Genomic DNA, 22,752 nt, shown 5'->3' with positions numbered 1-22,752 from the left:
TGTTTATGTAAAGTTTTTTGTAATTAAATGCTATTCTAATTACAATATATCATGATAAAAATTCGTGCTTTTATTTTGGTGGGTTTTCGCTTCCGGTTTGACGTTCGTGTCATTGCTGAGAGCGGTCGCTGGGGGCAGCGTCTAGTTGTGCTACTCTTGCGGAATTTCTCCTGATCACCTGATAAACGCAAAAAATGGCTGGCCGGGTGAGTATTTCTTTATGATTTAAGTTGTTTTGGAGTCGCACATAAATAACCCATAATTTCGTGAGCTTTCTCAGCAGCAGACACAAAGCTGAGCTCCATTCATACGTGTTGCATTTGCACACGTCATTCACACTCATGCAGTTCCGGAAGACGAGTTCCTCATCTCATGACTTTTCAGTGAAACAAAACTTCATGCAATGTTTTGAACACGACATTTACGGGGCATTTAAAGTTTCTCACGACATCTGTGCTTTCTTTAAACCAGTTTGAAGAGTGACTATGGCGAAGTGCGTGTTGTATTTTTGTATTTTGTATAAATGTATAGCATTGAACGTACAGTGAAATTAAATGTAAAATATAAATGTTAGATGAAAAACTGAAATGTTACCATAACCAACTAAAATAAAATAATTACTAAAATGACTAAAACTGAAAATGAAATAAACTACAATTGACAATAAATATAATTTTTTAAACAAAAAAACGAATACAAAACATTTAACAAAAATGTAAACTACTGAACGTAAACTAAAAATAAAAGCTTAAATTCAAAGTATTTAATACAATTTTCAAATATCACAAAAATAGTATTATACATATAGATAGTGTTTGCTATAATATGTGTTAATATTAATATAATTTTGGACATAATCTTTTTTTATTTTATTCCACTTGAATAATTTTTGTTATGCTTTATATATATATATATATATATATATATATATATATTCACAAATTAGATTTGAATATTAAAACATACAAATTAGAATATTCTCAAATCCAGATTTGTTTTCCACAAAATTCCTGGTTTAAATTAAAATAAAAACCCCAGCTTTTCAATGTGGTCTCAGCCCTTTGGACTCCACTGAATGTGTTGCTTGTGTCAGTTGCTAACGTACCATAGAAATAGTCAAAACAGGCCCAAACACTGAGTCACAGTGCATTATGTGTTACCCACGGTTATGCTTACAGGCTGTATATTTGAGCAGATTATGTGGGATTCAGAAGGTCTGGAATTCAACTCATGCTATTGGTAATACCACACTAGGGTTTAATGAAGCCCTTGGGTAATCCTATAAGATCACACAGCATTACTGTATGTTATTTCTTTAGAGCGAGCTACAGCTGGTTAAAGATGGATATTCATAAGTCTTATAATAATCGAATATCAGGGTGCAGAAAAGGTAATGGGGGGAGTGACTCCTTATTCAGTGGGTGTCTGTCATGATGAAAATGAGGATTTTAGCAGACAACTGGTAAGTGTGTCGACTAAGCTGTATATTTAGCCTACATTGAAAAGGATAAGGGACACTTTTTGCTTTGGCTAATTTAATGGTCTGTAACACCGTTTACAAATAGTAATGCTTGGTTTTTAGTTAGCTTTCATCAAATGATCTCCATTTTGCTTCTTTTTTTTTGGAACAGGATTAGTACTAGTAATGATTTTATTACTAGTATTTAGCGTTATACTTTATTCACACAGCAATTGTCTGACAGTGCAGGTCTGGAGAATGTTGAAGGTTATTTCTGGCTCACTTCAAGGATTTCAGTGAGCTTTTTCACTAAAGCTGGTACTGGATGTAAATGTCAAAGTTTCTTTGTTCTCTTTTTATCAAAAGTTCTTGCTTACATTCTTGAAATTAGTTTTAAAGAAAAAACAATAGAATTGTTTGAGTCAAAGTGTGTGTGTATATGTAGGATATACACACACACACACACACACACACACACACACACACACACACACACACACACACACACACACACACACACACACACACACACACACACACACACACACACACACACACACACACACACAGTTTGGGATCAGTAACATTTTTTTTTTCTTATGCTGACCATGCATTTATTTGATCAAAAATACAGTAAAAACAGTAATATTGAGGATTTTTTTTCCTTTATATATTAATTCCTGTATTGGCAAAGCTGAATTTTCAGCAACTATTAGTCCTGTCTTCAGTGTCACGTGATCATATATAAAAGTTAAATGCGCATATATATTACTGTTTAAAAGTTTTAGGATTGTAAAGATTTTTTAAAATGTAAATGTTCTTATACTCACCAAGGCTGCATTTATTTTATCCAAAACAGAGTAAAAACAGTAATATTGTGAAATATTATTACAATTTAAATTTGAATATATTTCAAAAGAACAGCATTTATCTGAAATAGAAAGCTTTTGTAACGTTATAAATGTCTTTACGGTCAGTTTTAATCAATTTAATGCATCCTTGCTGAACAAAAGTATTAATTTCTTTAAAAAAAAAATTCTAACTGACCCCAAACGTTTGAATGGTAGTGTATAATGTTGCAAAAGCTTTCTATATCAGATAAATGCTGTTCTTTCAAACTTTCAAAGAATTCTGAAAAAAATTACACTTTTCATTTACAATCATTTACAATGATTTCTGAAGGATCATGTGACACACTGAAGACTGGAGTAATGATGCTGAAAATACAGCTTTGCCATCACATGAATAAATGACATTTAAAAATGTATTCAAATGCATTTTAAGTGTATTTTGGATTAAATAAATGCAGAAGCAGAAGAGCCTTCTTTAAAAAACATTTAAAAACATCTTACAGTTGGTGATTATTATTATTTTTAACTTAAATATTACTAAAATACAATAAGTTAACTTCAACCAAAGCAAAAGTTCATCTAAAACATTAAGTATGCCATTAAAATTAGCAAGCACATTATACATTTAAATTGTAATGCACAAGTATTTAAGTATGTCAATACATTTACATGATACTTAAAGTATTGTTTTATAGTCCAGTATTGAAATGCAACACAATATAACACGGGTCCATCTCTGCATAGGCCTGAACAATGTTAAAGACCCCTGATCTAGGCAAAGGTGGCTTCTGGATAGAATTATTAGTAATTATTATAAATGATCAGGAAGTATGCTTGAGTTTCTGACTGGTGGTGTATATAGAGGCTGAAATGTCAACTTCTGTGATTTGCAATCACTTAATTACTCCTGTTCTTTTGTTTTTTTCTTCTTTCCTGTACAGCTAATGCAAGCAGCGAGATGCCCGACAGATGAACTGTCTCTCACCAACTGTGTGGTTGCAAGTGAGAAGGACTTCAAATCTGGGCAGTGAGTATTTAATGTGTAATCAATCAGAAATGGAAGATGTGATCATATATTTAAACACATACTATCAGAACGTGTGTGTCAGATCAGCTGTTCTAAATCTTTCTAGGCATTTGACCGTTAAAACCACACCCACTCAGAAATTTGTGTTCACGGTTCGAACTCACCCGAGCGTGGTCCCGGGAACCATTGCCTTCAGTCTACCCCAGGTACACGTTTGTGTCATCATTCCCCATAGGCTTCTCTAAGGTCCCAAATGCCTTTATGTGTCTTTACTGCTCTTGTAGACATGTAGAACAAAAGCTGATATGCGTTATGCATCTTTGTGAAATGCATTAGTGTACAGCAGTGTACTGTTATTGTCAGCATGCTTATTTCTTAATATCTTGCATTGTTTTTGCCTGCTTCTCCTTCGTCTGTTAACTTGACAGCAGCAGGACTTCTCAGGTACTACAGTATCTTTCTCACAGTGGTCTTATTTTATGTCAGGATGTGATGTTTAATGAACAAGAGACCAAGAAAAGAAACAAAACTAGAGAAACTTTATTCTACTTAAACTACACGTTAAATTAAAAATGCACTATAGAGTAGGACCGTCTATCAAGAGAAAGTTGTACAAATGTGTTTGTGTAGCTTTTTAGTAGGAAATTCTTTATAATACCAATAATAATTGTATGGCCTGTAATATGCTAAAACTGATGAATTATACATGTAGGCTTAATGCAACATAATATAAACTCATCAATATGCTCTCTGTGTCATAGAGAAAATGGGCTGGACTCTCTCTAAACCAGGATGTGGAAGGTACGTGTACAGTTTTATACTACTAATCTTCTGACAAAAAATAAAATAAAAATCCTTTACAAACAACACTGAATTTGGTTCTCCTCACTAATAGTGCAACAACTCAGTTATAACCCATTATAAGGAATTATATCTTTTTATAAATAATTGTAACCAAAGTTAAAAGGCATTAAAGTATTTGCAGATTCCTTGTTACATCTGAAATTGGTTTGTTTGCCAAGTGTTTTAATACATTATACTTTTTAAAGGTGTAACAATGAATATATATATTTGATCTATCAATATAATGTATGTATTCATGAGATCATACAATGCATTATAAGTAAGCAATAAGGTACGAGAGGCTGTGCTGTATCGTGAATAAGTAACGGCTGAAGGGCGTGTATTGTATTTTTTACAATATTAAAGTAAAAAAAAAAAGATGTATTAGTGCAACTTTCATGAAGTTAAATCAATAAAAGCATTCCTTCCGCTAGAAAAAAATAGTCCCTGACTGTGAACAACAACGTTCCAATGTGTAATATGCATGAAAGCTCAAATAAAAACAACAAACCGTTCTCAAACTTTCTCATTCTTTTTATTTTTAAAAACGTTTATTTTTTTGTTTATAAGATAAACAAAATCTTTTTTTTTGTTTTTTTTTGTTTATATATTTACAAAAAAATAAACGTTTTCTCATGCTGAGAGATAAGCTATGCCTATTTGTGTGAGGAAATTTCACAAATATTGTGTTGTAAAAAATACAAAGAATGAAACTGTGACTTCTCTCTGTTGCAGCGAGTATCTACAACTTTGACCTGTCAAGACAGTATGTGGGAACCATAACGCTAGAGATTGACTTCCTCCAGAAGAAGACCGTTGACAGCAACCCTTACGACTCAGATAAAATGGCCATTGAATTTATCCAGTTTTTCAACGCACAGGCCTTTAGCATCGGCCAGCAGGTGAGACAATTAAATGCTAATGAAATGAATGTCAGACCCACACTCAATGAGGTCTGAGAACTTTTGTGTAGTGTGGATGTACTGGCACATAAAGCCTGTATCGTCTTCCTGGCAGTTTGCCTTCAGCTTTTGTGACAGGCTCTTCGGACTGGTCATAAAAGATATCGAGGCAATGGATCCCAGCATCCTCAGGGGCGAGCAAAGCTCTAGCAAAAAACAGAAGGTACCTTTTTACTGCTTGCTTTCAAGTCATATCTAATCATGTGTTAAGAGAGTTATGGCAAATTAAATATTGTTTATCTCCATGTTTCTTTTTCAGATTGAGATTGGTCTGTTGCACGGCAACAGTCAGGTGATTTTTGAGAAAGCCGAGAGCTCATCTCTCAATTTGACTGGTTAGTGTTTAACCTGCAAACACACACCACCATTGTGGCTCTAACATACACAAGCAGACAGCACTCCATATTTACTCCGCACACATTTTTTATCTCACGTTTTGAGCTAGATTGAGTTATAAGCAAGGGAAAAATTTGAAATTGAACCTTAACATCAAAATAATTAACTTTTATTTCTGTTCTGTGGCCTGTGTTTTCCAATGACTCAATAAGCAGTAAAATGTTCAGATTTCAAATAATGTAACAACTAAACCGTACCACTAGATGGCAGTCAGAACACATGTGGTTTCACCTCAGCTTCCTCACTTTGTCTCCTCTGCTCAAATGTTGTATACATCAGTTAATTTTACATGGGGTATGACCTTGGTAGATTAAATATAAATATTATGTTTTCCTTAGTTTCTTTAGTGCTCCTCAGCAACCTGATTTTGATCATTCTTCCCCAGGAAAATCAAGGGCCAGAGGGTCTCGGCAGTCCATCATCAACCCCGACTGGAACTTTGAGCGCATGGGGATCGGAGGCCTGGACAAGGAGTTCTCGGACATCTTCCGTCGGGCCTTCGCCTCGCGAGTCTTTCCTCCAGACATAGTGGAGCAGATGGGTGAGTCTCAGATTTTCTCTCCCTTTTGCTTTGAAACAAAAAACTTCGAAGCTACACTAGTGCATGACGCCCATGTCTTTGTCTTGGAAGGACATATATCTTTTTTTTCCTTCTTCAACCACATCGCTCTCTGTTTAAGTGGCCAGTAGAGGCACAGCATGTTGTAGGCGACATGAATCACGGAATGTTGCGACTCCAGTTCGAGAGAGAGAGAGGACCAAGCCAAACTAAATAAGAGAGTGGCTAAAAGATTTGACCGACTGCTCTCAGACCCTCCCAGCACATCATCCTAACCATAAATGAGAGAATTGCTCAGTTACATTCAACCCTGAAAGAACATCGTTATGTTGTCTTCTCTTTTGCTGTTGGCTAGCAGTCAAAAGCCTAGTTTGAATTATGTTGTCAGACTGCAATCTGATTGTATTTTAATGATTTATATTCACCCTCTAAACAGATCAACAATTGTTAAAGATGCTATCCAGCAGACAAATTCCCATCAGATTGATTCCTGCAGCGAAAGTATTATAATCATTTGCAGTTGAAGCTGCTGTCTGCGTTCCGTTCTCAGCTTTTAGACACTGGGACTCTTTTGCTAAGTGTTCTTATTGGTGTGCAAAGAAATGTTCTCACACAGAATTTCAGATTGATTTTCAACAGGTGCTCATGTTGATGAATCCTGAATAAGAAAGCGCATGTCCATAGTAAAAAAATTAGCTTAAGATCGTGTCCTAACCAGACTTGATGCGATAAGATTCCAGTGCAATCCAAGCAATTTGTCTGTCCACAGCAGAAGCGACGTCACTACGAGCCGCGACAAAATCAATCCAAAATTACAGCTAATTAGAAGAGCAAGTGTGTGTGTGTGTGTGTGTGTGTATAGTCTCTGCAAGCACACTGCATTCACAACAAAATGGATTTAAGTAAATAATCAAATTCATAAATATTACACCAATTTAACATTATTAAAAACATACTGAGTGACTGAAACGATCTTTGTCATAGAACACAGTTGTTTGTTCACACTGACTTCACAGTTTGAACATTCTTGTTTGTTTCCTTTCATTTATTTTCAAGATCTGAGGTGAACTATCCATCAGTATGGCCATAAATGTCACGCAAATGATATTTAAACTCACATTCAATTATTTTAACATTAAATAAAGCACATAATCAGTATTTGAGATTATCATTGTCATACTTTGTATGTCCATGTTTTCCAAGGCCACCTGGAGTCTGTGTTTTTGTGCGTACATGTGGTGTCACTTAGTTTATCCATAAATGTAACACGGTTTTGTTAATAACTTTATTCTATTCTTCACTTGCCAAAATGCGAAAATGAACAGTTATGAAGAGCATATTCCTGTAAGCTGTCAGATGACTTGATCATGTATGCAGACACACAGAGTTCAGTGTGTGTGTGTGCGAGAGAGAGCGAGAGATGACCTTTGTGGTGTGATGGCTGCAGGAGTTGGCCTCTGGCTCGGGCAGCTGGCTGCTCTAATGAGATGGCGGGTCTTGATAGCGCAAAGGTGAGCACTTAATTGGGCTTCGTTTTGGAGCCCAGGTGCTGAAGGAAGGTGCGGGTGTGTGTCTGAGTATGTTATTGTCTTATAGCGCTTGGGTGGGAGTTTACACCACTACACCCAGTTTCTCCCAAAACTCCCACCACTTAAAGGTCATTTCAGTCTGCCCAGCCATGGCCTCGTTCTTCTCCTCTGCGGAAAGTCTGGACGTCTGCCCTCCCTCAACCTGAGTCTGTCAACAGGTGTAAATGGCCATACTGATTCCCATCTCAGGCCTGCTGGTTATCTCCAGAATTCCCGCTCTTTTCAAATGGCAGCCAACAGATGTTGTTAACCAAAAACAGGGCTCTTGTCTCAGAAATGCCATTGCTCATCAAAAAGACCCTTGTGCTACTCTGAAAACCGTTGTATTGGACACTTGGCCATACTTCTTGTGTGAGCTTTATGGCATAATCTTATAACCATATAATATAGACTGGTTTGAGCTGATAGAAAGGCCACAATAACTTGAATAACCGTTGAACATTGAAGCAGATGGGCTACAGCAGCAGAAGATCACACTGGGTGCCGCTCCTGTCAGCTAAGAACAGAAAACTTAGGTTACAATTGTTGCCTGGTCTGATAAGGCTGGATTTCTGCTGTAGATGATGGCAGGGTCAGAATCTGGCATAAACAACATGAAAGCATGGATCCATGCTTCCTTGTATCAACGGTTCAGGCTGCTACTAGTGGTGTAATGGTGTGGGGGATATTTTCTTGGCACACTTTGGGCCCATTAGTACCAATTACGCCACAGCCTATCTGAGTATTGTTGCTGACCATGTCCATTCCTTTGATGGTTACTTCCAGCATAATAACGCACCATGTCTCAAAGCTCAAATCATCTCAAACTGGTTTCCTAAACATGAAAATGATTTGACACTATTAAAAAGGCTTCCACATTCACCAGATTTCAATCCAGTAGAGCACCTTTAGAAAGTGGTGGAACAGGAGATTCACATCTTGGATAAGCAGCCAACAAATCTGCAGCAACTAAGTGAAGCTATCATGACAATATGGACCAGAATCTCTGAGGAATGTTTCCAGCACCTTGTTGAATCATTGCCACAAAGAATTATGGAAGTTCTGAAGGCAAAAGGTGGTCCAACCCGGGACTAGCAAGGTGTATCTCATAAAGTGGCCACATTGACAAAACTGGCACTGAGGTTTCAGCTTGCACAGTAAGGCGTGTACTAAACGCATGCTAGAACTCCAAGAGCACACCACTAGTGACCCAAAAGCACAAGAAAAGTTGGCTCCAATTTGCTTAAAATCATATAAATATGCCACAGTAGTTTTGGGATTTTGATCTATGGATCAGCGGTATGTCTGGAGGAAGAAGAATGAAGCATATGCTGAAAAGAACAATCTGCCTAGTCAAGCATGGTGGGGCTCAGTGGTGCTCTGGGGCTGCTTTGCATCCTCTGGCACTGGAAACCTGTAGCGTGTGTAAGGCAAAATGGATTCATTGAAGTATATCAGGAAATCTTAGGAGAAAACGTCATGCTGTCAGTGAGGAAGCTGAAGCGTCATTGGACCTTCCAATAGGACAATGATCTCAAGCATACCTCAAATTCCACCAAGGCTTGGTTGCAGAAGAAATCCTGGAAGATTCTACAGTCTACAGTGGCCATCACAGTCACTTGACTTAGAAAATCCCCATAGAAATTCTCTGGTGGGATTCGAAGAAGGCGGTTGCAGCACACAAACCCAAGAATATTACTGAACTGGAGGCCATTGCTCATGAGGAATGGGTTAAGATGCAAGATTCAGAAGCTGGTGTCTGGTTATACATCTTGTTTGCAGCAGGTCATAACTGCAAAAAGGTGTTCTACTAAGTACTAAAGATGCTTGCTATGAAGGGGTTGAATAATTTTGAGACTGCAGAAGTCATTAAAAGCTGCATTTTCAGTTGAATGTTTGGAAACCACTTGAAACATTTGTTGTGTTGAGCTTTATACACTCACCTAAAGGATTATTAGGAACACCTGTTCAATTTCTCATTAATGCAATTATCTAATCAACCAATCACATGGCAGTTGCTTCAATGCATTTAGGGGTGTGGTAATAACCAGGCGGATGGGCTACAACAGCAGAAGACCCCACCGGGTACCACTCATCTCCACTACAAATAGGAAAAAGAGGCTACAATTTGCACAAGCTCACCAAAATTGGACGGTTGAAGACTGGAAAAATGTTGCCTGGTCTGATGAGTCTCGATTTCTGTTGAGACATTCAGATGGTAGAGTCAGAATTTGGCGTAAACAGAATGAGAACATGGATCCATCATGCCTTGTTACCACTGTGCAGGCTGGTGGTGGTGGTGGTGTAATGGTGTGGGGGATGTTTTCTTGGCACACTTTAGGCCCCTTAGTGCCAATTGGGCATCGTTTAAATGCCACGGCCTACCTGAGCATTGTTTCTGACCATGTCCATCCCTTTATGACCACCATGTACCCATCCTCTGATGGCTACTTCCAGCAGGATAATGCACCATGTCACAAAGCTTGAATCATTTCAAATTGGTTTCTTGAACATGACAATGAGTTCACTGTACTAAAATGGCCCCCACAGTCACCAGATCTCAACCCAATAGAGCATCTTTGGGATGTGGTGGAACGGGAGCTTCGTGCCCTGGATGTGCATCCCACAAATCTCCATCAACTGCAAGATGCTATCCTATCAATATGGGCCAACATTTCTAAAGAATGCTTTCAGCACCTTGTTGAATCAATGCCACGTAGAATTAAGGCAGTTCTGAAGGCGAAAGGGGGTCAAACACAGTATTAGTATGGTGTTCCTAATAATCCTTTAGGTGAGTGTATATATTGACTTTACATCCCACAACCCCTTTCTCTTTCCACAGGCTGCAAGCACGTGAAGGGAATCTTGTTGTTTGGGCCGCCCGGCTGTGGTAAAACCCTGATGGCACGTCAGATTGGAAAGATGCTGAATGCTAGAGAGCCGAAGGTGGTCAACGGGCCAGAGATTCTGAACAAATATGTGGGCGAGTCAGAGGCCAACATCAGAAAACTGTTTGCTGATGCCGAGGAGGAACAGAAGAGGGTAAGAAACCAGGAAGAGATGGAGACAAAATACAACACAATACAACACAGAGTTTATTTATATAGCACATTTAAAAACAACTGAGGTTGACCAAAATGCTGCACAGAGTATACAAAAAAACACAGCAATATCACACACAAACAGTAATCATTAGCTGTAAAAAAAAATTTAAAATTAAATGGCTACTGTTCTACATTAAAAACTCATAAAACAGAGAATCAGGGAATATTAAACGCCAGTGAGAATAAATATGTTTTAAGAGTAGTTTAAAAAATGTAAATAGTTGGGGCAGTTCTAATGTAAGCCGGGAGACTATTCCATAACTTCGGTCTAACAACAGCAAAAGCACGATCACCTCTATTTTTGAGTTTAAAAAGCAAGTAAAAGAAAACAAAGTAATTCGGAATCACCAGATCGAAGTGATCTCGACTGTGTGTACGGGTACAGTCAGATAGGTACTGTGGTGCCTGGTTCTGAATGGATTTAAATACAAATAATAAAACTTTCAAATCAATTCCATATTTAACAGGTAGCCAATGAAATGAAATCAAGATTAATGTGTTCGCATTTAATGCTCCCCTTGAGAAGCCATTTCACCATGAGCTAACTGTAAACGTAAGATGGATGACTGTGGGACACCGATGGTAAAGTGAGTTGCAATAATCCAACCGAGACGTTACAAACACATGCATAACTACATAACTTCTTTAAAGACAAGAATGGCTTGACCTTAGTTAAAAGACGAAGATGATAAAAACAAGATTTAACCATAGCACTTATCTGCTTAACCAAATTTAAGGCTGTTGTTAAACAATACACCCAGATTCCTAACACATGTGGTACTGTATGATGGCAGGGAATCAAGATCAAAGTCATGTACTCTGTGTTCATTCTAGCCAAACAGGATAATTTCAGTCTTACTCTCATTAAGACTTAAAAAATTACTCATAAGCCAAAATTTTTATTCACCCAGTCTAAAATAGGCTTTAGGGCATGCTTATTCTCACACTTTAAAGTCAGATAAGTTTGGGTGTCGTCAGCATAAAGATGAAAGAACACTTCACACCTGTTTAAAATGGATCCCAGTGGAACCATATAAAGAGAAAATAATACAGGACCGAGAATTGAGCCCTGAGGAACACCAGATTTTAAATTAATTTCAGAGGAGTCCAATGTCCAAGGCGGACCGCATATCTCCTTTTAGTTAAATCTGAGCGGAACCATAGATTGCCCCGAGTCAGTAGCTAGCATGCTACATTCAAAACTCTTAGGAGAGCCAATTCAGTACTATGGCAAGCTTTAAAACCGGATTAAAATTTTTCATGAATAGAATTGTTAGTCAAAAAAGATTGAAGTTAAAACCAATGCATGGCATTTCATGCTAATTATTAAACATTACACACTTAGGAAAAACCTTTGTTCTTTCACGCACTTCACAAATCACTGTTCGCTTAGAAAGGCCATACAGTTTTGCACAACCTTACATTCATCTGGCTCTGTGATGGAACCCACTGATATTTGACACTTTAAAGAAAGGGTGCTCTGTCAACAGTCAAAAAAATCATGGCAGGCGAACACGGGTTTGCTCAGTGGATGCTGTTCCCATTTTTGGGCCATCCAGCAGCTCTACAAATAACTCCAAATTGCTGAAATATACTTACTGAATTACTGTAAATGGCCTTGTGTTTGCTTAGAAACATTATCATAGTTTTTTTTTTCCAAGGGTGATGTGTCATGAAGTGTTGGCAGAGAACTGCTGGTTCTGGCCGTTGTTGAGTGTGATGTTGTGCTGGTAGACTGTGTGACTACATGACATTGAAGAGCTCACTCGTCACCTCTTAATGAGAGCATTCGGCTATCTCTAACCCCTCACCCCGACTCACGGGAGGCCACGCACACTCATACTGGCCTCCCATCTGTGCTAAATGTTACGGCCTAGCCTCTGACAGCCTCTGAGATGAAGGAGATAAATCTTAATTGTAGTCCATTGTCACGAAGTTTATACAGTCACAGGCCATTCACCAACTTGGCATTTAATCAGAGAGCTTAAGAGAACTGTACACAGTATTTTTTAAGACCACATTAAAACGAAATTGGAATTTTGAGGCTATTCAAACATTTTTTATATTATATTATGTTATATTATATTTATTATATTATATCATATTTCTGTCTCTTTTTTTGCTTGGCTTTTGAAGTTGGGGGCCAACAGTGGCCTGCACATCATCATATTTGATGAAATTGATGCCATCTGTAAACAACGTGGCAGCATGGCAGGCAGCACTGGGGTCCATGACACTGTAGTCAACCAGCTACTGTCCAAGATTGATGGTGTAGAGCAGCTCAACAACCTCTTGGTTATTGGTGAGAACTTCCTTTGAGATCAACCAGCATAAAGAATGACCATGCATAATTTTTTTTGTTACATATTAATATGTGTTTATTGATTTGGCTTTGTGTTCATCATTAAATCATACTTTATTTAAGGGATGACCAACAGGCCTGACCTGATTGATGAAGCCCTCTTGAGGCCGGGAAGAATGGAGGTCAAAATGGAGATTGGTGAGAACTACAGTAGCCATCATGGATCACATATTCAAGGTTGGCTGAACAACTAGTTGACTTATAGTCCTTCTCCAGGCCTGCCTGACGAGACGGGCCGTGTTCAGATCCTGCATATCCACACTGCAAAGATGAGGCAGTCAAACATGCTTGCCAAAGACGTTGACGTAAAAGAGCTGGCTTTCGAGACCAAGAACTATAGCGGAGCAGAGCTGGAAGGGCTTGTTCGGGCTGCCCAGTCGACTGCCATGAACCGTCACATCAAGGTCTGATCTCATCATCTCATTGACCCCTACAACTAATTATGGCTGATTTAAACTAGATCAATTCTTAAAGTCGACATGAAACGGAAGTTGCAATAGTCCTGTCTTCACTATTGTGATGTACTGTATATCCAAGTGAAACAGCTTCTCGAACAAGATTACAATTTTAGTAGCAGTTGAGAAGTCTATGGATATCTTTATAAAGCTAGACAAAGTGTGTGTGTGTAGCAGCACAGCTCACACACTCCCATATTTGATGGTGTTGACACAATTTTCCCATATTTGATGAAGCTTACCTAGATGTAATAGGTCTCTCTTTCTCTTGCTTCAAGACCTTTCGTTTTGATTAAGTGGATGAGTTTGAGGATCAGTCTGTGTGTTTTTGCTCCTGTAGGCCACTACTCAGGTAGAGGTGGACACAGAAAAGGCTCTCACTCTGCAGGTCAGCAGGAGTGACTTCTGGGCTTCTCTGAATAATGACATCAAGCCTGTAAGTCCACTCCACATTATTGTGTATTCAGTTTGTATTATGATATGCTGACTCGAATTCCCCTGATTAGATCTTGTGTACCTAAACTTCACTATCGGCATGAAGTCTGATCCACGTTGCAAGTTATTTGGCTTTTTAAGCCAAAAGCCAAAAGCCCACCCATCATTTCAGCAGTGAATTAAATAACTTATCATTGCTTTAATATAATGCATTTCTCTCTGTTTTTTTTTCTTCTGTAAAGGCATTTGGCTCTAATCAGGAGGATTACGCCAGTTACGTCATGAATGGTATTGTGAAATGGAGCAATGATGTGTCTGACATATTGGGAGATGGAGAGCTACTGGTGCAACAGACCAAGAACAGTGAACGCACACCGCTAGTAACTGTGCTCTTAGAGGGCAAGTCTTGCACACAAACCTCACATGCACATACATAGACATACACAAATACAATGTTAGGGGTCAACTAATTAAAATAGTGACTTTACTAACTGAACTCATTTTGTTTAGTAGAGTGACAGAATGTTGCATTTCCTTTTTTTAGTGTGTAAAAAAGTAAATTCTAGCTCCCTTAAAAATGATTTCTTGTAGAAGTACACGGAATATTATTTTTAATAAAACAATTATGGCTGTCAGTCAATTCAAATATTCAATCAGAATTAATATCATAATGTTTTGTAGTTCAAAACATTGAGTGCCGTGTCGGTCACGTTGCTTGTTTTGGTTTGCTGACACCTTTTTTCTGAGATGACTTTGTTTTTGGAGGAGAGTAGGGTTGCATGATTTAAATTATTATTACTTTTTAACAGCTCCAGGTTTGATGTGCTTTTTTAGGGCTGCACAATGTGTGATATTTTAATGTAATTATAAAATAATCATCATAATTATTTTATTTTTATTAATAAATAAAAAATAGATGGAGTTTGTATGAAGCAGCATTTACTGTGAACCTGAAAACCCCAGATCAATTAGCATGAGCAGTCTTTGTGGTTTGAAAATCACACTAATCCATATCGCAATTTTGATTAATCGTTCAGCCCTAAGAGAGAGTGTGTAGATGATGGCAGAATTAAAACCATTTTAATGTCAATGTCATCTAATAGGTATATTTAAAATGAACCCCATAGCTTAAATGTAATTAGCTACTTTTTATTAAGAGCTTTTAGTGTAGCTACCTGTTCAACAGGGTATCTGACTGCAGATGACCTTACATTATAAGAAACTTGTACCTTGACAGCTTACAGTTGCACACATACACTGCACACATGTACAGAAACGCTGAGAGGATAGCATTCCTCCATGCTTTTGTTCTCTGGTTCACACAAGCAAACATGCACCATAATGCTGCAATCTGATATGACTGAGAGTGTGAATGCTCTCCGCTCCTGCAGGGCCTCCTCACAGTGGTAAGACCGCACTGGCGGCCAAGATCGCAGAGGACTCCCAGTTCCCCTTCATCAAGATCTGCTCTCCAGACAAAATGATCGGCTTTTCAGAGATCGCCAAATGTCAGGCCATCAAGAAGGTAACAACCTCGTCGCTCTAGGTTAAGACGGAAAGAGATCTGTGCGTGTTGAAAGCAGTTGTCATTGGGGATGTTATGGATGTGATTTTGCAGCCACTGGCCTTTAATAGTGGGTTTCTGGTTTTCATCTCTCTAGATATTCGAGGACGCCTACAAGTCCCAGCTGAGCTGTGTGGTTGTGGATGATATAGAACGACTGCTGGGTGAGTCCATCACACTGTGGATGATGCACTTCCTGTCAAAACTGATAATAAGTTGAAATGATCACAATGTACAATGTAATGGTTGGTCTACATACCAAACTTACCCAATACTATCTTCTCGTCATGTTTATACACTCCACAGATTTTGTTCCCATTGGGCCACGGTTTTCTAACCTCGTGCTGCAGGCTCTGCTGGTATTATTGAAGAAACCTCCTCCTCGGGTGAGAATGTCGCCCATAATACTGACAGCCACAGATAGGGGGCAGCACCTCCTTTTCACAAGAAAAGAGCTCTGATTGCTCTGGTGCCACTCACTACATTGGTCGTTTATTCATAAACATATCAGTTATTTTAGTCCGCTAAAATGTATTATTTCACCCATAATGTTAGAGGCTTTTAAAACCTCTAACCCAAGTATAATCCTAAACCAGTGGTTCTCAGACTGTGGTCCGTGAAGGATTCCAAGTGGTTCTACATAAATAAAATTATTGACAGTTACCAAAATCAAATTATTGACTCTGTAGTCAACTCATAACATTGAATTAATATGTGGTAAAGTGTTTCTATTGTCTCATTTTACAAATTATTTAAAATTATATATGTTTGACTCAGCATTTTAGGTAATGTACAGTAAAATATGTTAGGTTCATTTGCTAAAAGCAGGAGGCCAGTTCATTTATTTATAATAAATACATAATAAAAACAATACAGCATGTCAAAAATAAAATAAAATATAAAAACTTTTTATAACACACCAGTTTAAAAAAAATTGGGGTTAGTAAGATTTTTTTTAAATGTTTTTGAAAGGAATTAATAATTGTATTTAGCAAGGTACATTAAAGTGATCAATAAAGACATTTATAATGTTAGGGAAAAAATCAATTTAAAATAAATGCTGTTCTTTTGAACTTTCTATTCATCAAAGATTTGTGGAAAAAAATTCAGTTTCTACAAAAATATTAAGCAGCCGTTTTCAACTGTGATCCTACTAAGCGTAATTATAATGATTTCTGAAGGATCATGTGACACTGAAAACTGGAATAATGACTGTTGAAAATTCAGCTTTGCCATCACAGGAATAAATTGCATTTTAAAATATATTAAAATAGAAAAGTTATTTTAAATTGAAATATTTTGCAATATTACTGTTTATTCTGTATTTTTTATCAAATAAATGAAGCCTTGAGCAGAAGAGACTTAAGTCAAAAACATTAACCCCAAAGAACCCCAAACATTTGTACCATAGTGTGTATAGTATGAACTAAGGTGTACAATATTTGAGTGTCCTCCACTTTTTGAGTCTGTACTTCCCCAAAAATGTATTTTACTGAGAAGAACCACTAGTAAAACTTTTAACTTTTAAAAGAAGAGGTGTCCTGTCTCTTCTCTGAGCAGTTTTTTTGTTGATGTTGCTTGAACCAGTAACTATAAATCTTGTTTTCATCATTTAGCTTAATTTGAAATATTTATCCAAAACATTTTTTTTTTTGCTGCAGCAGTGTTTTTCTTAGTGGGCCTACTGTTGTGTTGGCCTGCCTGGTGGCAGTGAGTGTGTATGTCAGGCAGGAATAGGTGTTGTGCTGTGTTTGTAAGGTGTTGTGAATAGCTGAGGGTCTTTTCCTCCAGATCAGGACTGCATAGAGCAGCACTCAGCAGGGAGTCGAGTCTTGGGTGAGTCGATAGAAAGGGTTTGTGAGAGAGCCGGGACCTGGCAGGCCCGCTGCCTGTGTGGCACCTCATCTGCATGCACTAGCATATACTGGGCACCACAGGGGAGCGACCCATAATCCCCTCTGCTCGCTGGGGCCTCTGGGAATGGCCCACCTCTTTACTCCACGTACATAGGCACCATAGCATAATTGTACTAGCACGTCGCAAAATGCTCTTCTGACCTTTAGTGTTTTAAAAAGTACCATAAAACTCATTGCTTGTATTTATTCTGCAGGGTCGGAAGTTGCTGATTCTTGGCACAACTAGCAGAAAGGATGTTCTGCAGGAGATGGGCATGTTGGACTCTTTCAGCACAACAATCCACATCCCTAATATATCTAGAGGAGAACATCTCATGGAGGCCCTGGAGGTGAGGCTTTCAGAGACTAAAAGAGATAAGAGATGTACAATGGTCCAATAGTACCCTATATAGCCTACTATATCATATTTCATATGTGAATTAAGGTCTCTAAATTATCAACATGATCAAAAATGTTTCTGAAAAACCTGCTCTACACAATCTCCTTCATGCCATCTGTTGTCTTATTGATTTGATAGTTAGTAACGTAAAAGGCCTTTTAGTATAATTCTAAAAACTCCAACCTTCAGGTCGTTGTACACGTGTCTTTCATCTTACTTTTTAGCCATATTGCATATTTTGGCTCAGTAAAATTGATTTGGGTTTTTTCTTCCTCAAGTGTGAGCGTCATATTCGTACTATTTTATACTATGTGGGCCATAAAACCCTGATGTATCAAATAGGAAACTAACACTATAAACAAGTTTGAGGGGCAAAAAAAAAAAAAAAATTCTTGAAGAAAACAATCTACATAGTAGAAAGGGTTTCTGGGGGCTCATTAACATTTATCATAAAGCAGACCATCTGAAAAGGATAGTTCACCCAAAAATTAAAGTTCTGTCATAATTTGCCTCCTCTCTTGTTGTTCAAAACCTGTATGACTTTCTTTCTTCTGTGGAACACAAAATAATACATTTTGAAAAATACTGCAGTGTTGTTGTTTTTTTTGCCAATACAGTGAAAGTCAGTGTGGGTTCAATGTTGTTTTGGACCCCATTGCTTTTTATTGTATGGCCAACAACAATACCACTTCTTGTGTTCTCATGGACATTAGAATATGACCATAGTTTTTGATTGATTGTCTCTAGATCCTTAACTGACTTTATTCCCCTCTGTCGTTCAGCTTCTTGGGGGCTTCCAGGAAGAAGAGCGAGCAACTATTGCAAAACAGGTGAAAGGACAAATGATGTGGCTGGGCATTAAGAAGCTGCAGATGCTTATAGAGATGTCACTGCAGGTGAGACACAGAAAGACCTTTTCACCCTGCGGGTTGTCTAGACGACTCCCTGAGTCACAGCTTTCCTGTGAAATCATCTGCGGTTTGAGTCACTGTCAAATTCAATTACTTTATGGCATCATAATGAAAACAAGCCCCTCCAGATGCGCCTTCCTTCTTGACACACACAAGTAAACAGAACTCCATATTCCTCATCTGCATGTAATTTGGTGTATGTGGCCTGCAGTGCTTCTGGAGTTGATTGAATAGTTTCACTTTCCCTGCCAAAACAGACTGCTCGCGAAAATTGTGCAATAATGTTAGCTGCTTAATGGTATCACATTAAAAATCTACTAATAAAAAATATCTAAAATACATTAAAAACAATATAAATATAAATTTTTTTTTTTTTTTTTTTTTCACAGTGAAGAACTACTTTTCAAAAATACATTATTTATAGTGTAAATTGTAATAATATTTCACTTTTTTTACTTCAATGTTTGTGATGTTGTGATTCATCTCAGACTAGGTTGGTTAGAACTCTTTATTGAAGACATTTTTGAAATCCCTGTGGAGAAAATAATGGGAGAAAAACTTATGGAACCAAGGCCACTGAAAAACTGTCCAGTCACTGTTGAGCTCTATTATACCAATGTTGGCTCTAAAAAAACATGTATTTTAGGGTACATTTTTGGGTACATTTAGACCATTAGTTCTAGATTAGTGCTAGTCTTGTTTAATGAGAATTCGAGTTGTGTTTGTCAGTTTTGTATTGTTTTTGTGGTGGCGTAATTGGAGTTGCAGTGGTGTTTGGGCTGGATGCTGTGTAATTGGTGTGGTATGCAGTAATGTGGCAGCGTGAGTGCTTCCCCTCAGAGAGGAATGAGACAGAGTCTGCCGGGACATGCTGCAAACAGCCGCACTGCATTTTCCTCCCGTTCCCTCTATTCTTTCAGTAATTTTCACTTCTTCAACAGCCCCAGGCAATTGAAAAGCTAAGTTATTGCATACACCTTCATTAATTTTCCTCCTCGGTGCCTTCTCCCTCCTCAGAGCTTTCCTTTGTCCTTAAATCACATTCTAGTCTATAAAGGAAAGTTAACAGTGCGATTGAGTTCATAAACATGTCAGAGAATGCAGCTCCTTAATTCATTTTGTATTCATCTCTTGAGCGTAAGGAATTTAATGGTACAGTACAATTAAATTTATCTGGGATATTTTGTTTATTTTATTTTATCAACTTATTATTCATATATCTTTATGTTCCATCTTTGTTAATAAATATCACTGAACATCACCAAACAAAATAAGCATGCGAGGGCATCAGCACTAGGTTGTCTCACTGTCCTGGGTGAACAGGTACGCCAGCCTGCTAGATTTATCACTAGTCTTGTTACTTCCCCTTCCCGACATCCATTTACTGCCGCCCCTTCACGACTCCTCACTGACGAATTCAGGGTCCCTCCGAACCCTCCAGGCTTTACATAGCTGACAAGGTTTTTGTCTTTTAAACAGCTCACAACTTTCCAGAAAAGTGAGCTTGCATGGGACGTATAGTGGTGTAAAAAAAAAAAAAAAAAAAAAATCTTTTTCAGTTGTGATTTCACGTTTAATCTCTATTTTTCACCTCCCCATGGGTATTTTTCTGTTTTATTTTTTAGATGCCTCTGGAATACAGAGTTAAGAAGTTCTTGGCACTACTAATAGAAGAAGGATCGTAAGTCCATTTCTCAGTTTGCTTCAAATAGATTTTTCCTCCTTTATCATGCTGATTTTATTTTATTTTTTCATTAACATGTTGTTCATGTTGTTTTCTAGGTTGGGCTCTTCTAAATCTGGGGCAATATAGCCTCAGAGTGCAGAAGACATACCCAAGGCTATTTTGGTAGGAGTAACACACCAAGCTTTACTTTTCTCTGTCAGTGTTTCAGTGCAAAATTTGGAGATGCTTAAATATTGAAAAACTTATCAAAAACCGTTATGCGTTTGACTTCTGTAATATGACATTGTAAGTGAAACAGAATATTCAGAAATCAGCAGAACTTGTTTTTTTCTTTTTGTTTGGTTTGTAAAAAGTGACCCATTGGTTAAATTACATTTTCCCTGTCTGCACAAAAAGTTTCAGAGGTAGAAGACATTTGAATTTTTTTTAATTAAAAGTTATTATTATAATTTTTTAAACTACTATTCAGAAGTTTGGGGTCAGTAAGGTTCTCTTTTTGGTAAAAATAACATTTATAAAGTAGCAAACGAGTTACATTTCAAGTAAATGTTGTTCTTTTGAACTTTGTTCATCAAAGTATCCAAAAAAAAAAAAAAAATCAATTTCCACAAACAAATATTAAGCAGCACAACTGTTTTCAACATTGATAATAATAAGAAATGTTTTTGAGCACCAAATCAGCATATCAGAATGATTTCTGAAGGATCATGTGACACTGAAGACTGGAGTAATGATGCTGAAAATTCAGCTTTGCCATCACAGGAATAAATTACATTTTAAAATATATTAAAATAGCAAACAATTTTTTTTAATTAATACAATATTTCACAGTATTACTGTATTTTTTTTTATCAATAAGCATAAGAGCATAAGAGACTTCTTTAAAAAAAAAAAAGAAGAAAAAAAACCCAAACTTGTGAATGGCATTGTATGTTTTATTATCATTGCGATTTGATATCATTTTAAATTTTTTTAAATGATAAATAAAATAATATATATTGATGAATCATCCAGAATGAGACCAGATATGCTTATTAAGGAAATCGGGAAAACAGGCTTTTTAAAAAAATTGTTTATATTGTCTTTGTTTTATCTTTTATCCATTAATAATATATGTGCACTTTTTCATAAGATTTCCTGTTTGTGTTTTTGTACCATGTCTTTCAGAAGCAGTTAAAGGAGTCAGGGAAACACTGGGTGCACTTGAGAGATGGAGAGAGAGAGCACCATATCTCTCTATCCCTCACTTTCCTTAAGTATAGTGTACTACACGGCACTGCCCCCTGTTCAACACTAGCTCCTCGATTCCATAGTGCATAGGGTCTCATATTTATACTGGAATTCTGAAATAGCACATGCATGTATATGAAGACCCATAGGGTTTTTATGTATATATATATAAAATGTATCATATTTATGATTTGTGTATTGATGCCTTACTCCTAAAATTGTCCATACTAGGACGTGTAAATGTAGCAATTCTCTGACCAAACCTCTGCTCACTTTTCCCTTTGTCATGGATGGACTCATTATCTTAGAAACAGTCAGTGCCTTCCAATAACTATATTGAAATTCTCACTCCTGTGCCTTTGCATGCCAGTATATTGTTGTAGTTTGTTTGTTGCTTTTATTGTTTTCGGACAAGAAGAGCAGTTGTTTTTTTAAGAAAGGGAATTATTCGTCCTTCTTAAGTCACTCTGGACATTCCATGTCAGGAACATAGGAAAGGTCGTAGTCTCAGAGATGAAATACCGCTCGTTTCAGCCTTAAAAATTGTGTACAAATTGTGTACAGGACGGAAACCCGTGACCTACCTCCCATCTGCCAACAGTGCCGAGATACTTCACATTGGCCTTGAATTCTCCTCTTCTTTTGCATACACATATACTTTCTCTCAGAGCAATTAAGAAGAACATTATGACCCCCATTATGATTTTACTGTTGACCTGTGAAAGTAATAATTGAACCACACCAAAAGGACTTGCTCTTTAAATTTAAATGAGTTTTGTGTACACTTTTGATCTTGGACGGCATGTCTACACATTAGTACTTGTAGTAGATATCCTTATTGCCGAACATTTGGAGTTTAACATTCTGTATTATGTTTTCATGGCATGTCTCTTTAAGGAACTAAATAATACAACATGTTTTTCCTAGAAAATTTAAATATAAATAAGTTCTTCAATGATTCTCTAATTAAAATGTGTTTTTAAGATTGCAATAAATGACTCCCATTATTGTTGTTTTGTAATTAGCTTTTTTTTTGAAGAAAAG

General features: G+C 37.3%; 1 protein-coding gene across 2 annotated transcripts; it reads left to right on the top strand.

Annotated features, from left to right (window-relative positions):
- Positions 1-108: 108 nt before the first annotated feature.
- Positions 109-22,717, top strand: nsfb (N-ethylmaleimide-sensitive factor b). Of its 2 annotated transcripts, none has more exons than XM_082152523.1 (22): positions 109-206; positions 3,252-3,337; positions 3,444-3,543; positions 4,099-4,138; positions 4,916-5,082; positions 5,198-5,305; positions 5,402-5,477; positions 5,924-6,079; positions 10,508-10,707; positions 12,906-13,071; positions 13,195-13,269; positions 13,348-13,535; positions 13,927-14,022; positions 14,264-14,420; positions 15,413-15,546; positions 15,683-15,749; positions 15,892-15,971; positions 17,696-17,830; positions 18,663-18,776; positions 20,417-20,472; positions 20,574-20,640; positions 21,649-22,717. In XM_082152523.1, the coding sequence occupies exons 1-21, from the start codon at positions 195-197 to the stop codon at positions 20,602-20,604; spliced, it is 2,244 nt and encodes a 747-aa protein (XP_082008649.1). In that variant the 5' UTR covers positions 109-194; the 3' UTR covers positions 20,605-20,640; positions 21,649-22,717. The 2 variants fall into 2 exon arrangements, with proteins under 2 accessions (XP_082008649.1, XP_082008648.1); XM_082152522.1 differs by having other exon boundaries at positions 21,646-22,717.
- Positions 22,718-22,752: the final 35 nt, after the last annotated feature.

Source organism: Leuciscus leuciscus (genome assembly GCF_965113295.1).
Source record: "Leuciscus leuciscus genome assembly, chromosome: 21".
Classification (NCBI taxonomy): Eukaryota; Metazoa; Chordata; class Actinopteri; order Cypriniformes; family Leuciscidae; genus Leuciscus; species Leuciscus leuciscus.
This window is presented reverse-complemented; position numbering and strand designations above follow the sequence as displayed.